This window comes from Bos grunniens, chromosome 1, assembly GCF_055505025.1.
Source record: "Bos grunniens cultivar Pamir isolate PY7600 chromosome 1, Bosgru_T2T1.0, whole genome shotgun sequence".
NCBI lineage: Eukaryota > Metazoa > Chordata > Mammalia > Artiodactyla > Bovidae > Bos > Bos grunniens.
In genome coordinates, this window is record NC_141165.1 from 26,999,134 (window position 1) to 27,025,020 (window position 25,887).

The 25,887-nt window shown below is 37.7% G+C and overlaps 1 protein-coding gene across 48 annotated transcripts in view; it reads right to left on the reverse strand.

Moving 5' to 3' along the window:
- CEP70 (centrosomal protein 70) overlaps positions 1-25,887 on the reverse strand; it is an 87,327-nt gene that overhangs the window by 40,952 nt on the left and 20,488 nt on the right. For 32 of the 48 annotated variants that reach the window (XM_086363194.1, XM_086362632.1, XM_086363275.1 and 29 more), the window contains 2 exons: positions 6,627-6,796; positions 3,774-3,830 (listed from right to left, as the gene is read on the reverse strand). In XM_086363194.1, coding sequence (XP_086219320.1) covers positions 3,774-3,830; positions 6,627-6,796 — 227 coding nt within the window. The remainder of the gene's footprint in view (positions 1-3,773; positions 3,831-6,626; positions 6,797-25,887) is intronic. The other 16 variants (XM_086363687.1, XM_086365453.1, XM_086363533.1 and 13 more) reach the window with 1 other exon arrangement.

Below are 25,887 nucleotides of genomic sequence, written 5' to 3' on the forward strand. Positions count from 1 at the left end.
GTGCCAAGATATTACAAATATGCCAAGCACTCAAGACAACTGGCCAGAGTTCTTGAGCCAATTACCCCAGTGTGGTATACAAACATCACTTTCTGCGTTTCACGATGAGAAAAACTTTGGACAACAATGCCCTTTAAAAAAGGGTGTTAAGCAGAGTGCTTCTACCTCTGCAAGAGGCCCATGTCCCATCTGTCTTCTTCCTTTGTCTTGCTCCCTTAGCTCTACAGGTACATACATCCTTCTCCTGTGCCTCCTATTTATCCCACTTAGACCTCCAAATCATAACCCATCTTCCTTCATTTTCTCTTTTCTTTCACTTCTTTCAAGTAATATAATACTTGTCAGTTAATTCTTTTTTTTTGTTTGTTTGTTTGTTTTTTTTAACTTTTAATTTATTTTTAAACTTTACAATATTGTATTAGTTTTGCCAAATATCGAAATGAATCTGCCACAGGTTCTTATACCCTCTTTTTAGAGCTCACCTGCTTCTTCAGGTGATACTAATATCCTATTGCTGCTAAGTCACTTCAGTCGTGCCTGACTCTATGCGACCCCATAGGCGGCAGCCCACCAGGCTCTGCCGTCCCTGGGATTCTCCAGGCAAGAACAATATCCTACTAGTAGATCTCAAAATACACCTTGAAGTTGCTACAATCTATCAAGTTATTTACTCTTAGAAAAGAGACAGTTAAGTTTTCTTCATTCAATGAACTATGAAAAACCCTCTCCTTAGGATAGACTCTTCATCACTGCAAAGTATAAATGACTTCTGCTTTTTCATCTGTGAGAATATTGTGTATAACACAGTCACTAATTTATTCCTATATCTTTTCTCCCGTAAGAGCGGACTCATTTGAAAAGACCCTGATGCTGGGAAAGATTGAGGGCAGGAGGATAAGGGGACGACAGAGGAGGAGATGGTTGGATGGCATCTCTGACTCAATGGACATGGGTTTGTGTGGACTCTGAGAGTTGGTGATGGACAGGGAGGCCTGGCGTGCTGCGGTTCATGGGATCGCAAAGAGTAGGACACGACTGAGTGACTGAATTGAACTGAACTGAACTGGGAGACATTCAATCCAAGTATCTGACCTAGGCATAATTTGTACAAGCCAAAGTACTTCACTTTAGTTAGTCCATGATGATGGGATTGTTAAGCAAAAAAGTAATTCTTTTCCTTCAAGATTTCATTCCTCAATCCCAGATGTTCACTATAAACTCATGACAAGCAAATTCAACACCACCTGCAATAGCCTCAATCCTTTTATTTAGAGGACCCCAGTTTATGTAACTTCAGAGGCAATCTCTCACACCACATTCTACCTGAGACATTTCAAAGATGGCTACACTAAATCTTCTCTACTCTGACTTCAAATCCCAAATGCTCTCTTCATCAACTGGATTGGGGGTCAGCAATCTGCTGCCTGTAGGCCACAGCCAGCAGGTTTTTTTTTTTAATTAATGTTTTATGGAACATGGATATGTCAATTCATTTACTTATTGTCTATGGCTGATTTCATCCTGTAACAGAGTTGAGCTGTTGTGAGAGACTATACAGATTAAAATGCCTAAAATACAGTCTGGCCCTTTACAGGAAAAGTCATCCAACTCCTGAATCTACATTAGAATTTACTAAAGATATAGAGTAAAGGTTGCAGATAATATTCAATCTGGACCATATAATATTTTTAAGAGCACTCAGTGTTAATTGCAAACATTAAAAATCTGATTTCATTTATAAACTGAACTTTCTAACTTCTCAAAAAAGCAGATTTAGCTACAGTGGGCTCACATTACTGCATGGCATCAACTGGCTAGAGTATATAATAAATGGCCCCTTAAGACAGCTCTCCAGTTTGGCACAGTTCCCACCTAACCTGCTTTACTCATTTTTGATTTTCTGTGAGCATACCAATCTATAACCTCTCAAGCTATGAAATTCTTCATTTTGCTTCTCTTCACTCTGACATACTGTGACTGTTCATTTTAGTGTGAACTTGGCTAGACTATGGTGCCCTGCTACTTGGTTAAACACCAGTCTAAACACTGTCGTGAGGTTATTTTTTAGATGTGACAAACATTTAAATCAATAGACTTTGAATAAAGCAGATTACTCTTCACAATGTGGGTGAGCCCTGTGCAATTAGTTAAAGACCTTAGAAGGAAAGATTGAAACCTTCAAGAAGGGAGGTATTCTGCCTCCAGATTGCCTTCAGCCTCAACACTGCAACATCAACTCTTCACTGGGTCTCCAGCTTGCATGCCAGCCTCACAGATTTCAGACTTGCCAGCTTCACAATCACATGAACCTATTTCTTTAAGACAATTTACTCTCTGTATATAAGTGTACATTCTACTGGTTCTGTTTCTTGCTAGAACCCTAATATACATACTTACAACCCCATTACCCAGGTTTTCTATATCAAAGGAAACAGTACCTTCCTTCTTTCCAAGGCCAATGATGTCTTTTGTTCATTTATAGCTTACTCTTGGTCCACTATGGGAAAGACTGCTCTCCATAGGTTACTACCTCTATCTATGAATATATCAACAAATCCCTTAAAGTTCAGAGAAACTGGCTTAATTATAGTGCCATTAAAAAGCCTACTCTTTTACATCTATGAACTTTTGCTCATAGCATACAAGCAGTCTTTTTTTTTTTTTTGCCTTTCTGCTTTCCCAAATTGTACTTATTCAAGCTCAAGCACAACCCCCATCTGTTTTGTAATGGCTTCCCTGTTTTCTCCATCCAAAACCAATTTGTTCCTGTTATCAACTCCTGTATTACTGACTGTACAGTTTTTAGTAATTACTTTTATTGTGACATTATATATTAGGGCATTATATATATTAAATATATATAAGTATATATATTTAAGTCTCACATTATTTTTCTTAACTATTAATGTGTTTACGTTTAATCTCCTTTACTAGACTGCAAACTCCTAGGAGGTTAAGAATCATGTTCAAAACATTTTCCTATCTCTACAGAATCTAACACCATGTCTACCATCTTAAAAGACAGCATCATTTGAAAGAGAAGGTCCCTGAAGTTATTTGATGTTTATCTATTTTATCTGTTCAGTACTAAAAACAGAACATGGCAGAAAGTAGGTGCTTAAATAAATATTTGTTAAAAGAACTGTTCCATTTATAAACAGTGAAACAAAATAGCCTTTATATTAAAAGCCTTAGATATTTATATTAAAGTACTTTAGATTATTTGGCCTTAGATATCTTTCAGCAATTTCTGGTTAGTCAAAGACCATCATTTAAAATTTTACCCTTATTGCTTTAATCAGAGGTGATAACTGTGGTTTATTCTATATACTTGATTTTACACTATAATGTTTTATCTTTATCTCATAAATCTGCATACTAATTAATTAGGCTGCACTTTGGCAGGAAGCTAATCCAATCCTACACACTGTGTTGATATGCTCAGTAACTATCTAGTGGCTAGATGACATCAGCAGAACAAATCATAATACCTCAACAAAATAAAAATACTATTTCTTCTGTGACCAATAGTTAGTGATTATTAAATATACATATTTTAATATAAATGAAACAATGGATTTTAACATAAGTGGTAAAGTACAGTCTTAAAAGATTCTTTATAAAAAGGAATTTATAGTTACATATTAGGTAAATTATACACATATCTGTAGATTTTCAAAGCATATTTAATGTTTCAAAAGGCCATAAAAACTTTTGTTGTAATTCACAACTTGATAACTACTTCCAAAATTTTAATACAGGACAAGTCATACCTTTGTTTATGAAATTTTCTAATTTTAGATTCATAGTAATCAATAAGGCAAAGCAACCTAGAAAACAGATGAGTTATTTTCAAAATGTGGTATTGGAACATTTACTATTGTCTCTATTCAATTTCATATTATAGTGATAAATATCTGCAAATTCATAAAAAAGGTAAGTGATTTTTGCCAGAAGTATCCCACTATGCCATATATTTTAATTTTAATGTACACATTTTTAAATAACCACAGACATTAAATCTCAACATATTAAATGTATATTCTCCTTGATCAAACAGGTCTACCTTTAACAATCACTCCTACAGAGACATTTGCCCAAGGCTATCACTTAAGATGAACAAAGTTGTTCAATTCATTAGGAGTGAAAACTCAGACACAACGTAAACATTCTGCAACAAGGGAAAAGTTAAATAATGGCACATCCATATTATAGAAAATGAGGAGGCATTAGAAGAGATAATGTAAATTTGTAGGAAAAAATTAATGTTGCATAACCAAATGTATAACTATTTTTTAAAGAAAGTAGGTGTATATGAGTCTATGTACTGAAAATTAACTATATGGCTTCTTGCTGCTGCTGCTAAGTCGCTTCAGTCGTGTCCAACTCTGTGCGACCCCATAGACGGCAGCCCACCAGGTTGCCCCGTCCCTGGGATTCTCCAGGCAAGAACACTGGAGTGGGTTGCCATTTCCTTCTCCAATGAGTGAAAGTGAAAAGTGAAAGTGAAGTCACTCAGTTGTGCCCTACTCTTAGTGACCCCATGGACTGCAGCCCACCAGGCTCCTCCATCCATGGGATTTTCCAGGTAAGAGTACTGGAGTGGGGTGCCATTGCCTTCTCCGTATGGCTTCTTAACTGAGGGATAATATTACCCGAACTGGGGATGGTACTGGTTGTCACACTGAATAGTTGCGGAGGGAGCAAAGATGCTTAAAAGTTCATTAATGAACAAATGAATGCTCATCATGCCCTACAATGAAGAATGGTCCCACCCAAAACGTCAACAGTACTATTGCTGTGAAACGCTAGGAAGAACATAAACCAAACTGTTAAAAGTTGTTATCTCCAGGATATGGAATTAGGAGAAGTAAGCAGGTTTATAATATATTATTTTATATACTTTTATAGTTTGAATTTTTGTAGACATGCAGTGCTTTTCTAATTTAAAAAAATCCTCAAAGAAAAATAAAATAACACTACACTTTCACATACTATTCTGTTTAAAGCAAGAATTTTTAGTATTTCACTCTTGTCTTGGGAAAATTACTCATCCATCTCCTTTTTTCAGAACTAATTCAACCAGTTGTGCTTTTAACATCATAACTTTTTTGAATTATTTTTTCCCTTCAACTTTCCCAATCCCAACACATTCCAGCTTTCATATTATTCTGCAAATATGCTTTAATTTCCTTTGTATACTTTACAAACCCTCTCACCTCCCTCCTCCCCCAATGCTACTATCCCATTTCTATTTTTCCTGCATGATAAACTTCATTCATTCTGAATGACTATTACCTCTACCGTCAATAAACTTTTAAGGAAGACTTACTATGTGTCAAACTAGCAATTGAGCAAATAAGACAGTAGGAAGACAAACACAAACCGATGAGGTGGCGTATAAAACTCCTCACCACCCTCTCCTTCAAACACTCCTGTTTCTCAGTGAGCCTGACACCCAAATGTAACTCATCTTCTGCCTTTTCTTTCTCTGTCTAAACTTTAAAGCTCTATGGAGTTGGGTCTTTCTAACTATAGGACTGATGGGGCTTCCCAGTAGCTCAGAAGTAAAGAATCCATCTGCAATGCAGGAGATGTGGGTTTGATCCCTGGGTCAGGAAGATCCCCTGGAGAAGGAAACTGTAACCCAACCCAGTGTTCTTGCCTAAGAAATCCCATGGACAGAGGAAACTGGAGGGCCATTGGGCGGCAAAGAGTCAGACACAACTTAGCAACTAAACAACAATAGGCATGATATCTCTATGTGGCTGACAGAAGATGTCTAAGTACATGTTCATAGATAAATCCATCCTCCTCCTGTCCCTTTCCCCAAATCTAGCTTGAAATCTGGCTATCTTTGACTTCTCTCCTTCTTTCAACATCTACAGTCAATCGGTATAGACAATTCCTATCCATCTCTGCAGTATCTCTTCTTTCTTTTTAGATCTGCGTTATTTCCCAACTAGACTATTACAACTGATCATTAACTGCTTACTCTAAAAAATAAGAATTAAACTGAAGGAACTGAGCACCGCTTTTACCTTCCCTGTAACAAACCATACAGGGAAACCAGACAGTCCCTACTCAATAGGAAAGGTGCTTTTTCTTAATGGAAGAACTCCAGCAAGAAAAAAAGAAAAAAGGGATAGCAGAATTGCAAACAAGATAAATGAGAGAAACCATCAGATGAGAAGAGAATGGGAAATTTTATAGGAGAAGGATCAGATTGTTGCTATTTAAACCCCTGAACAATCTTAGCATCCCTGAGAGAAGCTCTACTAAACATATATGTTATTATTAGAAGAATAAATTATCACCTATGAAGTATGTCACCAAAAATACTTGTATCTGAATTTAGATTTAACTTCCAGTTTAGAGGGAACACAGGAGACAGAAGAATAAATTAAACGACATAAGGAAGCAAATAGACAAATCTAGCATGTACCTCTCCAGGAAAACCAATCATTTTCTTCAACAAGTTAATGACATTAAAACAAACAAAAAGGGCAGAGAAGAGGAAGAGGAAGATTCCACCAGTTTAAGAGAGAAAACCATACCCAAGATGAAATCTATTTTTGAAAAAATGAAGAGTCTAGCTACATATCAATTTATGTAGCAAACATTACTGTTTATCCAAGACGGTATGAGGAACTCTTTTGCAGAGATAAGAAAACACTCTATTTTGAGTGATAATGCGTTCTTCTTCTTCCTGTGTTAATCTATAGATATCCTTCTGCAAGGCAGCAATAGTCTCTTGTTGCTCCATTCGTTTTATCTTATAATGTTCACATTTTGCCTGTAAGAAATTTTTCAAAAAATAAATTACAATATGTACATCTAAGACATGCTGTTCTCACAATATTGTACAAAAAACTATCCTCACAATTTCTATGAAGCTGTCTTATTCAAGAACTTCAGTAGGGAGGCTGTTTTTAAATGGGTACAAGGTCCAGGAACAATGATACATCATAAATGCAAAAACTGTAACAAGTAAAATCAGCATAAAATGGGGAAAATATTGTTTATACTCGCATGCATTTAAGGATACATAATAAGTAAAAGAACTCAATCTTTGTAAAACTAAGTTTATATACAGGTTTAGATGAAAATGATAATCAGGAAGGGGCCAATATTAAAGATCCTGCAAAGAACCAAGAATTAAAATTACGATTCTTAAATGATCAATGATAATTCAGGATTTCATATGGTTTAATTAACTTAGGCATTCATGTAATGTGGGAGACTGCACACTCAGCATAATCAGGAATTTGTTAAGAAATAATATATACACCCAAGATTTATGCAAGGGAATGTAAATCCTGAATACTCTCTTTTGTCTTCAGTGAAATACCACTGGCCTGGTTTTCCTAAAAGACTCTGATGCTAGGAAAGACTGAAGGCAGGAGGAGAAGGAGACAACAGAGGACGAGATGGTTGGATGGCATCACCAACTCAGTGGATATGAGTTTGAGCAAGCTCCAGAAGATGGTAAAGGACAAGGAAGCCTGGCATGCTGCAGTCCATGGGGTTGCAAAGAGTCAGACACAACTAAACAAATGAACAATGGCTTCTATCCCTCTAGGTCCTTTGAAAGGTCATTATCAGCAGCATCATTATTAATACACTTTTTATAAAAAGTTCAGTGAGAAGCCCTATCCCCATCTATCTGCACAATATTAAGACACTACTTTCAGAAGAGGTGCACATCTAAGCACATGTTTTCCTACCCATAGTGTGAAGTTTGCACAGACTTAGAGACACTCAGGGGAAAAAAGAAGACTAAGCTTCTGGGTACCACACCATCTCTCAGTAACCACCAGCTACACCCAAAATTTATTCTCTGCCTCAGCCCCACCCTGAGCCAGGCAGGAGATCTATAGTCAGGTGACTTAAAACTAGAATGACTGAATTTTTCAAAGTTGCATGATATAAAAGAATCACTTGTATCTCTCCTAAGACATTCTATGAGGTTAGCATTACCCTAGTACCCAAACCAGACAACACAAGCAAAAGAGAACCACAAACCGATAACCCATTATTTAAACAATGATGCAAAAATGCAACAAACTGAGTTTAGCAACCCAAATTCTAAGCAGCATATTAAAAGGATTATACACCATTACCAAGTAGGATTATTCTTGGAATGCAGGAATGGTTCAACATATGGAAAAAAAAAAAAAATGTAATGCACTACATTAACAAAATAAAAGGAGAAAAAAAAAAAAAAAAACACATGATAATCTCAACCAGTGCAGAGAAAGCATTTAACAAAGTTCAATGCCTTTTCATGATAAAAACACTCGAACTAGGAATAGAAGGAAACTACTTCAACATAACAAAAGCCATCTATGAAAACATCATATTCTATGAAAACATCATATTCAACATTAAAAGACTGAAAACCTTTCCTCTAAGATCAGGAACCATGCAAAGATAATTGCACTCACCATTTCTGTTCTATATAGTACTGGAAGTCCTAGCCAGAGCAATTAAGCATGAAGAAGAAATAAAAGGCATTCAAATTGGAAAGGAAGAAGTAAAATTATCTCTTTGCAGATGATATGATCTAAAACACAAAAAACCTTAAAGAGTCCACCAAAAAAAACCCCAAAAACCCATTAGAATAAATGAATTCAGAAAGCACCAGAATACAAAGTCAATGCAAAAAATCAATTTTATGTCTATACACTAACAATGAACAATTTAAAAAGAAAATCAAGAAAACAATTCCACGTATAGTAGTATCAAAAACAATAAAAAAAAGAATAAAGCAAGAAGGCAAAAGAATTATACACTGAATATTATACAAGTTGTTGAAGGAAACGGAAGACAGAAATTACTAGGAAAATATCCTGTGTTCACAGACTGGAAGACTTAATATTGTTAAGATGTCAATACTATACAAAGTGGTCTACAGATTTAATGCAATCTCTATCAAAATCCCAATGACATTTTTGCAGAAATAGAAATGGAAACAACATATGTTCATCAACAGACAAATGGATTATGATATATATATATAGATATATAGATATATATACACACACACACACACACACAATCGAATACTACTCAGACTTACAAAAGAATTAAATAATGTCATCTACCAACAACACGATTGGACCCGGAAGTTATCACACTAAAAGAAGCAAAGTCATAAAAGACAAATATAGTGTGATATCACTTATATGTGGAATCTAAAATAGTATATAAATGGACTTATTTTAAAAATGGAAACAGACTCAAAGAGAGAAAACAAACCAATGGTTACCAAAGGGGTAGGGGGTGAGGAATAAATTGGGAGTTTGGGACTAGCAGATACAGACCACTATATATAAAATAGATACACACCTAGGTTCTACTGTATATCGCAGGGAACTATATTCAAAATCTTGTAATAACCTATAATGAAAAGTATGTTTGTACTGAATCAATTTGCTGGGAGTCATCCTAAAGTTCATATCCTCAGGAGATCCCACATAGCCAAATCAATCTTGTTAAAGCTCTCACATTTCCTGATTTCAAAGGTGACTACAAAGCCAACGTGATCAAAACAGTGTGGTACTGGCATTAAAGACATAGAGACTAATGGAGTAGGATGAATACCTCAGAAGCAATACTGCATATCCACAGTCAAATTATTTTCAACAAGCATGCCAAGATCATTCAATCGGAAAAGAACAGGCTCTGTTCAACAAATAATGTTGGGAAAACTAGGTGTATACATGTAAAAAATGAAGCTGGATGCTTACCTATAGCACATACAAAAGTTAATTTAAAATGGATCAAACTTCTAAAGGTAAGAGCTAAAACTATAAAACTCTTAGAAGAAAACATAAGGCAAAAGCTTCATGACATTGGATTTGACAACCATTTCTTGGTTATGACATCAAAAGCATAAGCAACAAAATAAAAAATATATAAATTTGACTTTATTAGAATTCAAACTTTTGTGCATTGAAAAACACTAGAATAAAATGCCAACTCACAAAATGAGAAAAAATATTTGCAAATAACATTGGACTGGCCAAAAAGTTCGTTCAGGTTTTGCTGCACCATCTCACAGGAAACCCTGAACAAAACCCAAACAAACTTTTACTTCTGATAAGGAGTCAATACTCAGAATAAATAACTCCTACAACTCAACAAAAACATAAGTCTGATTTTAAAATGGGCAAAGGACTTGAATAGACGTTTCTTTAAAAAGAGATACACAAACGGCCAATAAGCACATGAAAAGATGCTTAACATCACTAACCATCAGGGAAATGCAAATTAAAACCACAATGAGAAACCATTTCACACCCATTAGGATGGCTACTACTAACAAAAACAAAACAAAACAAAAAATAAATAAATAAAAACAAAAATAGAAAACAAGTGTGGCTAAGAATGTAGAGAAACTGGAAATCTTGTGCATTGCTGGTGGGAATGTAAATGGTACAGCCACTATGGAAAAGAGTATGGCAGTTACTCAAAAAATGAAACATAAAATTACCATGCATGTGCCAAGTCACTTCAGTCATGTCAGACTCTTTGTGACCCTATAGACTGTAGCCTGCTAGGCTCCTCTGTCCATGGGGATTCTCAAGGCGATACCGGAGTGGGTTGCCATGCCCTCCCTCCAGGGGATCTTCCTGACTGAGAGATCAAACCCACATCCCTTAAGTTTCCTGCATTGGCAGATGGGTTCTTTACCACTAGTGCCACAATACAATCCAACAATCCCCTTCTGGGTACACACCAAAATGAAATGAAAGCAGGGACTGGAACAGATATTTGTATGTCTATATAAACAGTAGTATTATTCACAAAAACCAAAAGATGGAAACAACCCAAGTGTCTAGTGATGAACAGTGTTAGAATGAATAACCATGAATAAACAAAATATGGTATATAGAGGTGGTCCTTGAATAATGTGGGGGTTAAGGATGCCAACAATCAGTACCCTCAAAAATTCACATATAACTTATAGGGGGCTCTCAGTATCTAAGGTTCCTCTGCATCGATGGATTCAACAGTGATTGTGGAGTTCAGAAGTATTCACTACTGAAAAAAATCTGCACATAAGTGGACACACACAGTTCAAACCATGTTCTACAGAGTCAACTGTACATACAATAGAATATTCAGTTCAGTTGCTCAGCTGTGTCCAACTCTTAGTGACCCCATGGACGGCAGTACGCCAGGCCTTCCTGTCCATCACCAACTCCCAGAGTTCACTCAAACTCATGTCCATTGAGTTGGTGATGCCATCCAACCATCTCATCCTCTGTCATCCCCTTCTCCTCCTGCCTTCAATCTTTCCCAGCATCAGGGTCTTTTCCAATGACTCAGTTCTTTGCATCAGGTGGCCAAAGTATTAGAGTTTCAGCTTCAGCATCAGGCCTTCCAATGAACATTCAGGACTGATCTCCTTTAGGATGGACTGATTGGATCTCCTTGCAGTCCAAGGGACTCTCAAGAGTCTTCTCCAACATTACACTTCAAAAGCATCAATTCTTCGGCATTCAGCTTTCTTTATAGTCCAACTCTCACATCCATACATGACTACTGGACAAACAATAGCTTTGACTAGATGGACCTTTGTTGGCAAAGTAATGCCTCTTCTTTTTAATATGCTGTCTAGGTTGGTCATAACTTTTCTTCCAAGGAGCAAGTGTCTTTTAATTTCATGGTGCAGTCACCACCATCTGCAGTGATTTTGGAGCCCAAAAATATAAAGTCTGTCACTGTTTCCTGCCGGGAGCCGGCATATTGCATATTGAGGGCAGCACCTTCACAGCATGATCTTTCAGGGTCTGGAATAGCTCAACTGGAAGTCTATCACTGCCAGGAGCCAGCGTGAGGAACTCCTCCAGTGGCAAAGGTCATGAGGAAGGAGGCTCGGCATACGCAAAGGCGGGATTGAGCCTCAGGAGTCCCCCTGGAAATTCTCGAGCATCTACCCCCAAAACCAGAGTCTGCCTACTTTCTGCTTTGTGCTTTCACCTACACCTCTGACTTTACGCGGGGCTGTCCCCCACTACCTCTCTCTGAAAAAAGAGTTAGCTTACAGCTCCAGTTAATAATTCCTGGGTGTGACAGTGTTTCAACCTACAAACTCCTTTGGAAATCCTCTAGCCTGCCTGAATAGGTTTTTCCAGCCACATGTGATTGTTTAGAGCCTCCCAACTATGAGAGGCAGGAGATGTTCTAAACTGTCTAAACACAGAGTCCTTTGAGTAGTTAAAAGATTGATTAGAAATTGTATCGGTGAAGGGTTTTTCACTTATTGGGCCAATGTTTGCTGCTAAGTCTCCATACCCCTTACCTACTGTGTCCTTGGCAGTGTATTGATAGATATAATGGGTTTATAGAAATGTAAGTAGTAGCCTCAATGTTTGTAACCTTGGACCCTTGAGTTAATTTTTTTCTTGATGGAGCCCACCTCACCTTTGCCCTATAGGAATGCAACTCTATCCAGTGCTTTTTGGAGGCTGGCGCCTGACTTTAGAATAATCACCTTTAGAGAAAAATAAGTTTCTTAAAATGTTAACAGGCCTCTGGGACAGAAGATGATGTAAATCACCTAAACTTTTGCATATGATAAGTTTGCAGGAAGAAAGCCTGGCTTACTGCATGACTCTACCCCTTTCCCCATTATCCTCTATGCATAACTTAAGGTATAAAAACTACTTTGGAAAATAAAGTGCAGGCCTTGTTCACCGAAACTTGGTCTCCCCATGTCTCTCTCTCTCTCCCAAATTCTGGCTGAGTCTCCATCTGGAGCGCAGAACCTGCCATGCTTGCTAATTATGCCTGGGCTTCTAAGATCCGACCAGGGAGGCCTCAGTGTCTCCTCTCCTTCCGGAGAACGGAAGGACGCCTGCGGCCTACGTAAGTGGTGCAAACTTCTTGTCTTTAAGTTTTATTGGTCTCCTGCGTAAACCAAGCTACTCAGCCTCTTTTCTTCACTGAATTTTCCTACTGAGCTATCCTTATTTCAGCCGCTTTTCTCCACTGAATTTCCTCACTGAGCCATCCTCATCCTATTATTCTTTATATCTTTGATAAATATTTAAATAAATAGGTCGCCTACGCCGTCTCTCCTTCGAATACCCTGGATCAGCCGGGGCTAGACCCCGGCAGTTTCCACTGTTTCCCCATCTATTTGCCATGAAGTGATAGGACTGGATGCCATGATCTTAGTTTTCTGAATGCTGAGTTTTAAACCAACTTTTTCACTCTTCTCTTTCACTTTCATCAAGAGGCTCTTTAGTTCCTCTTTGCCTTCTGCCATAAGGGTGGTGTCATCTGCGTATCTGAGGTTATTGATATTTCTCCTGGCAATCTTGATTCCAGCTTGTGCTTCATCCAGTCCAGCATTTCACATGATATACTCTGCATGTAAGTTAAATAAGCAGGGTGACCATATACAACCTTGATGTACTCCTTTCCCGATTTGGAACCAGTCTGTTGTTCCATGTCCAGTTCTGACTGTTGCTTCTTGACCTGCATACAGATTTCTCAGGAGGCAGGTAAGGTATTCCCATCTCTTTCAGAATTTTCCAGTTTGTTGTGATCCACCCAGTCAAAGGCTTTGGTGCAGTCAATAAAGCAGAAGTAGATGTTTTTCTGGAACTCTCTTGCTTTTTCGATGAGCCAATGGATGTTGGCAATTTGATCTCTGATTCCTCTGTGTTCTCTAAATCCAGTTTGAACATTTGGAAGTTCACAGTTCATGTAACTGTTGAAGCCGGGCTTGGAGAATTTTGAGCATTATTTTGCTAGCGTGTGAGATGAGTGCGATTGTGCAGTAGTTTGAGCATTCTTTGGCATTGCCTTTCTTTGGGATTGGAATGAAAACTGACCTCTTCCAGTCCTGTGGCCATTGCTGAGGATCCAGACTTAAAGAAAATTCTGACACATGCCACAACATGGATGAATCTTGAACACATTATGCTAAATAAAATAAGCAGTCACAAAAGGATAAATACTATAAGACTTCACTTACATGAGGTACCCAGAGTAGTCAAATCAATAGACACAGAAAGTAGAATGATGGCTGCCAGGAGATGCAGGGAGTGAGGAATGGGCAGTTACTATTTAGCCAGTATAGAGTTTTAGTTGGGAAGATGAAAAAATTCTGCAGATGGTGAGAATTGTTGTACAACAATGTTAATGTATTAAAAGCCACTGAACTTTACACTTCAAAATGGTAAATTTTATGTTAGGGAAATAATTTACCACAATAAAAAAAGAGGGGAAAAAAATCAACCAGCAATGAATAATGAGAAACTGAAACAGAAAATACAAATATTTGCAATACCATCAAAAATATTAAATACTTAAGAGATAAAACTGATGAAACATGTGGAAAATCAGTGCACCTCAAATTATTAAACACTGTTGAAAAAAGTTAAGGAAAAACCTAAACAAATGGAGAGATATCACATTCATGGATCAGAACATTCAGTATTGTTAAGATGCTAATTCTCCCCAAATGGAAATACATATACAATAAAATCTCATCAGGCTTTCTCTGTAGAAATCAACAACAGAATTAGAAAATTCATATGGAAATGTAAAGAATCTCAAATAGCCAACACAGATAAGAAAGGACACTACATAATGATCAAGGGATCAATCCAATAAGAAAATTTAAGAATTGTAAATATATATGCACCAAACATAAGAGCACCTCAATATTTAAGGCAAATATTAATAACCATAAAAAGGGAAATCAATAGTAACACAGTAATGGTGGGGGAGTTGAACACTCCAGTTATACCAATGGATAGATCATCCAGACAGAAAATCAATAAGGAAATATAAACTGTAAATGATACATCAGACCAAATGAACTTTATATTTTTATATTTATAGGGCATTCCATCTGAAAGCAGAATATACTTCCTTCAAGCACATATGGAACATTCTCCAGCATTGATCACATCTTGGACCATAAATTAAGCCTCAGTAATTTAAGAAAACTGAAATCATATCGAGCATCTTTTCCGACCACAACATTCTATCAATTACAGGTAAAACAGCAACAACAACAACAACTGTAAAACACACAAATACAATAGATTGTACTGTAGCAAATCAATCTCACCTCACCTCAAGAAACAAGAAAAGTCTCACACAACCTAACCTGGACTTCCTTGGTGGTACAGTGGATGAGAACCTGCCTGCCAATGCAGGGGACATGGGTTTGATCCCTAGTCTGGGAAGATTCCACATGCTGTGGAGAAACTAAGCCTGTGCACCACAACTACTGAGCACATAGGGCCTGCAAGTCACAACTACTGAGCCCACTTGCTGCAACTACTGAAGCCCATGCGCCTAGAGCCTGTGCTCCACAACAGAAACCACCACATGAGAAGCCCGTGCACCATAAAGAAGAGTAGCCCCCGCTTGCCATAACTAGAGAAAGCCCATCTGCAGCAAGGAAGACCAAGTACAACCAAAAATAAACAAACAAACAGGCACTTCCCTGGTGGTACACTGGATAAGAATCCACTTGCCAATGCAGGGGACACAGATTTGATCCCTGGTCCAGGAAGATTCCACATGCTACAGAGCAACCAAGTCCATGCACCACAATTACTGAGCCCATACTCTAGAACCCACAAGCCACAACTATTGAGAAACATGCTGCAACTATTGAAGCCCATGTGCCTAAAGCCCATGTATCACAATGAAGAACAGTCCCCGCTTGCCACAAATAGAGAAAGCCCACATGCAGCAATGAAGACCCAATGCAACCAAAAATAAATAAATAAAATTATTTTAAAAAAAACCCTAACCTTAGACCTAAGGCGACTAGAGAAAGAACAAACAAAACCCAAAGTTGGTAGAAGGAAAGAAGTCATAAAGATCAGAGCAGAAATAAAGGAATTAGAGATGAAGAAAGCAATAGAAAAGATCATTGGCGGTAAAAGCCGGTTCTTTGAAAAGATAAAGTTGATAAGCCTTTAGCTAGACTCATCATAAAAAGGGGGGTGAGAGGAAAGCTCAAATCAATAAAATTAGAAATGAAAAAGAAGTTACAACTGATAGCACAGAATTACAAAGGATCATAAGAAATTACTACAAGAAATTATATGCCGATAAAATGGACTATCTGGAAGAAATGCAAAAACTCTTAGAAAGGTACAAACTTTCAAGGCTGAACCAGGAAGAAATAGAAAATATGAACAGACCAACCACAGGTACTGAAATTGAAACTGATTTAAAAACTTCCAATAACAAAAAAAAGTCCAGGACCAGATGGTTTCACAGGCAAAATCTATCAAACATTTAGAAAAGACTGAACATCTATCCTCCTGAAACTTCCAAAAGCTGCAGAGGAAGGAAGCTCATTTCACTATTACCCTGAAAACAAAACTAGACAATATACCACCAAAAAAAAAAAAATTACAGGCCAGTATCACTGATGAACACAGATGCAAAAATCCTCAAAATACTAACAAAGTCAATCCAACAACACGTTAAAAAGATCATACATCACGATCAAGTGAGATTTATCCCAGGGATGCAAACATATGCAAACCAATATGATACAACACATTAACAAACTGAAGAATAAAAACGTGATCATCTCAGTAGATGCAGAAAAAACTTCTGACAAAATTCAGCACCCATTTATGACAACAAAAACAACTCTCCAGAAGGTGGGCATAGAGGGAAACTATCTCAACATAATAAAAGGCCATATACAACAAACCCATAGTTAACATCAATCTCAAGAGAGAAAAACTTAGTTTTTCTAAGATCAGGAACAAGAAAAGGATGTCTACTCTCACCACTTTCATTCACATAGTTTTCAAAGTTCTAGCTACAGCTTTCTGAGAAGAAAAAGAAATAAAAGGAAACCTAACTGAAAGAGAAGTAAAACTATCATTGTTTGCAAATGATGTAATACTACACAGAGACAATCCTAAAGATGCTACCAGAAATCTACTAGAGCTCAATGAATGTGATAAAGCTGCAGGATACAAAATTAACACACAGAAATTTCTTACATTCCTATACACTAACAACAAAAAATCAGAGAAATTAAGGAAATGATTCCATTTACTGCTGCATCAAAAAGAATAAAATACTGAAGAATAAACCTACCTAAGGAGGCAAAAGACCTATACTCAGAAATCTATAAAATGCTGATGAAAGAAATCAAAGATGACACAGATGGAGACATATACTATGTTTTTGGATTGAAAGAATATAGTCAAAATGACTATACAATTCAAAGCAATCTACAGATTCAATGCAACACCTATCAAATTACCAATGGCATCCTTCACAGAACAAAAAATTTTTACAATTTTTTTACAACAAAAATTTTTACAATTTATATGGAAACATAAAAGACCCTGAGTAGCCACAGCAATCTTGAGAAAGAAAAACAGAGCTGGAAGAAATCAGGCTCCCTGACTTACAGTATGGAACTGGCACAAAAACAGAAATATAGATCCATGGGACAGGATAGAAAGTCCAGAGATAAACCTATACACCTATGGTCACCTAATCTATGACAAAGGAGGCAAAAATATACACGGGAGAAAAGACAGTCTTTTCAATAAATGGTAATAGGAAAACTGGACTGCTACATACAAAAGAATGAAATTAGGGGCCTCCCATTCCAGCAGTTAAGACACTGTGCTCCCAATGCAGGGCCCAGGTTCAATCCCTGGACAGGGAACTAGATCCCACATGCCACCACTATGACCTGGCACAGCCAAATAAATAAATTATAAATAAAAATAAACACATAAAAAAGACATGCTAAAATTTCAGGGTAAAAATCCATTTTCAGGGAAAGAAATGAAATTAGAACACTAACACCATTTGTTGTTGTTCAGTTGCTAAGCTATGTCCAATTCTTTGCTACTCCATGGACTGCAGCATACCAGGGTTTCCTGCCCTTCACTAGCTCTGGGATTCTTCTCAAGTTCATATCCACTGAGTCAGTGATGCTATCTAACCATCTTATCCTCTGCTGCCCTCTTCTCCTTTTGCCTTCAATTTTCCCAGCATTAGGGTCTTTTCCAGTGAGTTGGCGCTTCGCATCAGGTGGCCAAAGCACTGGAACTTCAGTTTTACCATCAGTCCTTCCACTGAGTATTCAGGGTTGATTTCCTTTAGGACTGACTGGTTTGATCTAACTAACACCATACACAAAAATAAACTTGAAATGGAATAACGATCTAAATGTAAGGCCGGATGCTATAAAACTCTTACAGGAAAACAAAGGCAGAACACTTTCTGACATAAATCACATAAGTATCTTTTTTGATTCATCTCCTAGAGTAATGAAAATAAAAACAAAAATAAACAAATTGGACCTAATTAAACTTAGTAACTTTTGCCCAGCAAAGGAAATCATACACCAAAAGACAGCCAAAGGTGTAGGTTCAAGCCCTGGTTAGGGAACCAAGATTCCACAAGTCATGTGAGCTAAAGTATTTGCAAACCAAGCGACCAAGAAGGGAGTAATTTACAAAGCATATAGCTTATGTAAGCTCAATATATAAAAAAAGAAACAACCCAATCAAACAATGGGTGGAAGATGAAGATCTAAATAGACATTTCTCCAAACACATACAGATAGCAAAAAGCACATGAAAATATGCTTAACATCACTTATTAGAGAAATGCAAATCAAAACTACAATAAGATAACATTTCATACCAATCATAATGACCATGATCACCAAATCTACAAACAGTAAAGCCAGAGAGGGTGTGGAGAAAAAGGAACCTTTCTACACTATGGGTGGGAATGCACATTGGTACAACCATTATGGAGAACAGTATGAAGGTTCCTTCAAAAAATACAGAACTATCATATGATCCAGCAATCCCACTCTTGGGCATATATCCAGAGAATACTACAATTTAAAAAGATACATGCACCCCAGTGTTCATTGCAGCACTAGCCAAGACATGGAAGCAACCTAAATGTCCACTGACAAAGGAGTGGATAAAGAAGATGTGGTACTTACATACAATGGACTATTACTCAGCCATAAAAAAACAAAATGCCATTTGCAGCAACATTGATCAACCCAGAGATTATCATACTGAGTAAAGTAAGTCAGACCACAAAAAGATAAATATCATATCATACCATTTATATGTGGAATTTAGAAACAAAAAAGGTTCAAATGAACTTATTTACAAAACAGAGTCACAGATGTAGAAAACAAACATATATTTACTGCGGGGGGCGGGGGGGGTGGGTAGTGGTGGAGAAGGCAATGGCACCCGACTCCAGTACTCTTGCCTGGAAAATCCCATGGACGGAGGAGCCTGGTGGGCCGAAGTCCATGGGGTCGCTAAGAGTCAGACATAACTGAAGGACTTCACTTTCCCTTTTCACTTTCATGCATTGGAGAAGGAAATGGCAACCCATTTCAGTGTTCTTGCCTGGAGAATCCCAGGGACGGCGGAGCCTGGTGGGCTGCCATCTATGGGGATGCACAGAGTCGGACACGACTGAAGTGACTTAGCAGCAGCAGCAGCAAGGGGGAAGTGAAGTGGGTGGGAAGAAGGGATAAATTGGGAGACTGAGATTGATAATATACACACTACTATATATAAAAGAGATAACTAATTAAGGACCTTCTATATAGCACAGGGAACTCTACTCAATACTTTGCAATTACCTATAAGGGAGAAGAATCTGAAAAAAAGATACATGTAAGATATAAATGATTTATTTTGCTGTACATCTGAAACTAACACAACATTGTAAATCCACTATACTCCAATAAATTTTTTTTAGTAAATTTCAAAATGTTTTAAAAATTAAACAGCCAACATGATACTGAAAAAGAATAAAAGGAGAAGAATCAGAGTGCCTAATTTCAGATTAACAGTAATCAAAGCAATGTGGTTCTGGTGTAAAGAAAGATACATATATCAATGTAGCAGGATAGTCCAGAAATAGACACACACATACACTGATTCTCACTAAACTTACAAAGGCAATCTAATGGAGAAAGGATAGTTTTTTTAAACAAATAGTGGTGGAACAATTGGATATTGTAACCTTGGGCTATGAAAAGTTGTCTTTATTTACAAATCAAAAACACAATCTATTAAAAAAAAAAACAAACTGATAGGGTGAACTTCATCAAAAGTAAGTACTTATGCTCCTTCAAAGACACTGAGAGAATGAAGACAAGTCACAGGCAGCATCTTAAGAAGTTAACTATACACTTACTCTTAGCAATTCTGGTCTTAGGTATCTACCAAAGAGAAAAAGAAAGCATAAGGCCACAGAATAACACAAATTTTGTAAAAGTTTTATTTGTATTAGCCAGAAAGTAGAAACAAGCCTAATGTCCATCAACAGGCAAATCAACAAACTGCAGTATATTCACACAACGTAATAATCTGTTGACACATCCAGCAACATGCATGAATCTTAAAATAAGCATGTTGAGTGAAAGATGAACAATGATTTTGAGACAGGACGACAAGAATACCATTTTAGAAAAGAACCAAGAAAATGGCCTTGACAGGCTTGGTAGAACAAAAGTACCTGAAGGCTTGGGCCTCAGAGATAACACCCAGAGACCCACAGGAATAAAAAATTATCTCTGTTCCACTGATGTATGTACATATAAATCTGCCACAAAGCAGAATCACTGAACTCCCAGTTCCCTGAAAGATATAAAAGCCTGACACACATTCCTAAGTTGTTTTTATAGGAGGAAGACCCCCTTCAGATGAAATCTGCTGACTGCAAGCATGTAGACACCAGAACATTTGAAATCGGAAGGTTGATGATACCTGAAACTTCACCTTGATGCCAACCAATCCAAGAACTGAGCACAAGCTAATCAGGCACACTGTGGCCCCTCACTCACAATCCTTCTAAAACCGGACTTCCCTGAAAGTTCGCAAGAATTTGGCACTCTTTTCCACCTTTTCCCTTGTGCGCAAGCTATCCTTTCACTAAAAAGCTTAAGAATCTTGTGGGAGCAATATTCATATTTATAAGGTATTACTGTTCAAGAATCTGGAGAGGGCCCAATAACAATTTTAATAAGCCCTGCCATCCTTCCTATATCTCTTTCCTCCCTACCTAGATGTCAGTTACTTATAAGGCCATCATACATTAGGAATATCTTGCTGATGTTAATAAACAGTAGATCTATTTTCTCATTTGGTCCTAAGAAACACTCTGTCTCATGGTTCCCTGTGTATTTCAGAAAGCTGAAGTCGATAGAGAAATCCAACACAAAAGTAAAAAAAGAAATTGAAGCTAAAGGACTTGTGGAGAGGTATACAGAAGAGCTTGGTGGCTTTACACTGAGTGGTTTGCCAAAGGAGGTGGTGTGCGCTCAATCGTGTCCAGCTCTTTGTGACCCCACGGCCTGTAGCCCTCCAGGCTCCTCTGTCCATGGCATTTTCCAGGCAAGAACACTGGAGTGGGTTGCCATTTCCTCCATTAGGGGATCTTCCTGACCCAGGGATAAAACTGGTGTCTCTTGCATCTCCTGCATTAGCAGGTGGATTCTTTACCACTGAGCCACTTGGGAAGCCCACCCTGGATGGCTGGAACAATACATAATAATTAGGACAGACAGTATAAAACTAGAATTTTTTCCTCTGCTTATTAAAAGTTTAAACAACAGGAAAAAAATATTTTTTGCTATTTCAACTGTCAGTAGTAAATAAATGTATAGAGAATAAAAATACAGAATTGAAATACACAACAATAATATAAGTTGGAGAATGTAATAATTATAAAACAATTTTACCAATGTCATAGAATAAGGTAGAAAGTACAAAGTAACATTACATTTTGAGAAGTCAAGAGTGAATATTTTAATCTTTAAGGTAACCACTAAAAGAAAAGCAAAGGTCAGCTTTCTGATCCATATATTCCCTATGGAGAAAGAAGAGGGAGACTACATGCTGATACTGATCACACTGATTTAAAACAAATTATCTGCTTAGATCTTTCAGTTCAGTCGCTCAGTCATGTCTGATTCTTTGCGACCCATGGACTGCAGCACACCAGGCCTCCCTGTCCATCACCAACTCCCAGAGCCTGCTCAAACTCATGTCCATTGAGTCAGTGATGCCATCCAACCATCTCATCCTCTGTCGTCCCCTTCTCCTCCTGCCTTCAATTATTCCCAACATCAGGGTCTTTTCTAATGAGTCAGTTCTTCGCATCAGGTGGCCAAAGTACTGGAGCTCAGCTTCAGCACCAGTCCTTCCAATGAATATTCAGGACTGATTTCCTTTAGGTCCCTTGCAGTCCAAGGGACTGGTTGGATCTTCTTGCAGTCCAAGAGTCTTCTCCAACACCACAGTTCAAAAGCATCAATTCTTCAGCACTCAGCTTTCTTTTTATAGTCCAACTCTCACATCCATACATGACTACTGAAGAAACCACAATTTTGACTATACTGACCTTTGTTGGCAAAGGAATGTCTCTGCTTTTTAATATGCTGTCTAGGTTGGTCATATCTTTTCTTCCAAGGAGCAAGCATCTTTTAATTTCATGGCTGCAGTCACCATCTACAGTGATTTTGGAGCCCAAGAAAATAAAGCTGTCACTGTTTCCATGTTTCCCCATCTATTTGCCATGAAGTGATGAGACTGGGTGCCATGATCTTCATTTTTTTAATGCTGAGTTTTAAACCAACTTTTTTACTCTCCTCTTTCACTTTCATCAAGATGCTCTTTAGTTCCTCTTCACCTTCTGCCATAAGGGTGGTGTCATCTGCGTATCTGAGGTTATTTATATTTTTCCTGGCAATCTTGATTCCAGCTTCTGCTTCATCAAGTCCAGCATTTCACATGATGTACTCTGCATTGATCTTTAGAGGATTGAAAAGTATATAAAACTATATCCAAAGATGCTAACACATGTTGTCTAAGTACAGAAAAAGGAAAACTGCACTGCAGAACACAGAAATGTTGTCTTTGTTTCTGCATTTCCCAGCAATCTCTCAATAACAATCTTTCAAAGTATTGTTGTCAAACATCTGTTAATTTCCTTGATCTCTTTGCCACATACACACAAAATCAATGCTTCCTTTCTCTCAACTGCAAAATATGCAGCACTAAACCATTCTAAAACCGGAAACAAGTGTATGCCCCCCAAAAAATGTGCCTCAAACTGTGAAATAATTGTTTTCCAGGAGCACTTCCATCTTCCCCAAGAAGGCACAAATTAACTAGTACAGAATAGAATATATGACCAATCTGTGATAGAATTGTACAAAAAATCAGGCAACACTGAGGGGCAGCAATTCCTTGGGAATTGCCCTTGAGGTTTTGCCAATTTCTGTCATCATCCTATAAAAAGTACCCTTCACATACTTAAGAAACAAGCAAGCAACTAATTTCAATTGTTCAAATTAGCATAGATACCCTTCCCCAGGGCTTCCCAGGTGGCCTAGCAGTAAAGAATCCAATCCCCAATGCAAAAGATGCAAGAAATACACGGGTTCGATCCCTGGGTCAAGAAGATCCCCTGGAGTAGGCACTGGCAACCCGCTCCAGTATTCCTGCCTAGAAAATTCCACAGACAGAGGAGCCTGGCGTGCTACAGTCCATGGGGTGGCAAAGAGTCAGACACTACTGAGCACACACACACCCTGCCACAAAACCAAGTTTTCATGCCCCCACCCTAATTCTGTCTGTTTTCCATGGCCGACTGGAACATGAGACTTCCTCTGTACACATTTAAAAGCTATATAACAAAACTCTGAAACCTGAAGTGAAAAGTTAAATGGCCTATAATTCATTTAGGACAGATGAAATACTTGACAGAAAATACATGACACTCCATTCAAATCACCCCTTATCAATGAATAGTCAAGCATTTTTCTTTGAATTACCTAAAACCCTGGTAAATTCATAAGCCTTACATTATAATAATTCAGTTTGTGATTATTTATAGATCAATCTCTGTAAGGAAAAAAAAATAGGTATCTTCCTTAAAAAAAAAAAACCCACACAGATCTCTCTGCCTTCAACGCCCTCTATCAGTACCACCTGATGGCTGCTTCCCACATCAGTAAGTTGATGAGTTAAAGCAATGGTCCCCAGCTTTTTTGGCACTAGCAACTGATTCTATGGAAGACAATCTTTCTACAGATGGGGGAGGTGGGGGTTGGGATGACTCAAGTGTATTATATTTACTGTGCACTTCATTATTATTACATCAGCTCCACCTTTTACCAGGTATTAGATCCAAGAGACTGGGGACCCCTGAGCTAAAGAGCTTCATATTTATACATGTCCTATATCTGAGATGACGGTCAAAATCAAATGCATGGAGCAATATGTCCAAAATCCCCCTCCCCACAGAGAGAGTTTAGAATATACTGTTGATGAGGAACGCTACCTAACAAAGCAAACCTAAAAATGCAAATGCTAGATCTTATTGACTGATGAATAACAGAAACAGACTTGGCCAAAGAATGATAGTGTCTTCTCTGGAGCTATGAACACCAACAGGTCCAGCACTGCTGGCCCCAAGCTGGCAGCCTAAATGAGGGCAGAAACCACTGCCCGCAGCTTCATACCAGAAATTCTTAGTATCTCCCACTGTTTCTCTCTGATCCCTGAAATTTAACTTATCACATCCTTCCAATGCTGCTAGCATAAACTGAGGGGACATCTAGACCCTGCCTAAGGAGTACTGTCCCTTTAGGCAGCCTAAACACCTTGTATGCAACAGGTACACATAATGCTGTGCCAACAGAAAACACTTATAATGATATACTGTTTCTAAGTATCTGTAATGTCTTATATGACTAAATATTGATTTTCCCTACAAAAGATTTCTTTCTTTCAATTACAATAAACACCCAAGTTTTAAAAGAGGTTTTTTAAATTAGGAATTAATTATTCAATGTTATAACATTGCTATTTCAATAAACATAAAACTAAAAATCAATAATTCAAATATCTATTGATATTGATACTAATATCTATTAGTATCTATTGATACTAATAATAAAGCAGACATTTTCTCAGCCCTAGACAAAACAGACAAAAATATCAGCCCTCATGGAGCTTGCATTCTAACACAGAGATATACAAACAAAACAAATTGTATAGTATATCAGCATGTTAGATGGTGATAAGAATTATGGATAAAACAAAGCAGGGAAGGCAAGATGATATGTGGGGGACAGGACTGCCAACTGTAAGTGAAGTAGTCAAAAATGGAATCCCGGAGAGATAGTGATGTGACACATGAGTAAGCAGAGAGAAAACAAACCGTGCAGCTAAAAAAAGCATGCATGGTAAAGGGAAAAAGGAAGAACAAAATATACAAAGTCCCTGAAGTGAGAATGTTCAAGGCAAATGTTCAAAGAAAATCAAGAATGTCAGTGTGACTGGAATAGAATATGCAAAAGGTACAGGAGATGAAGTCAGAAGGTAACACAGGGACAATCATGTAAGATCACGGTAAAGAGTTTTGGACTTTTCCCTTTAAAAAAAAAGAAAACGCAAAGTTAGAGTGTTCTGTGCTACAATGTTGAGAGAACATTGAAAAAGGCAAGGCTTGGAGTAGGGAAACCAAGAAAGACACAGTAAAGAAATGAAAGTGACTTGGACCAGAGTGGAGACTAAAAGACAAAAGTTTGGGGAGGAAATCCAGGTACGGTTTTGGACATGTTAAAAAGTTCTACATGCCTAATTACCCATCCAATAGAGATATCAAGTAGGATGCAGGATGTTAGTCTGGAATTAAGGGAAGAAGCCTGTGCCACAGATTTAAAAGTACTATGACTTAGATTGAGCATCACCAAAGACATTTGAATTTATAGGAAAAAGAAAGGTTTAAGGGATGAGCACAACCCAGAAAATCACGATGGTGTGATCACTGACCTAGAACCAGACATCCTGGAAT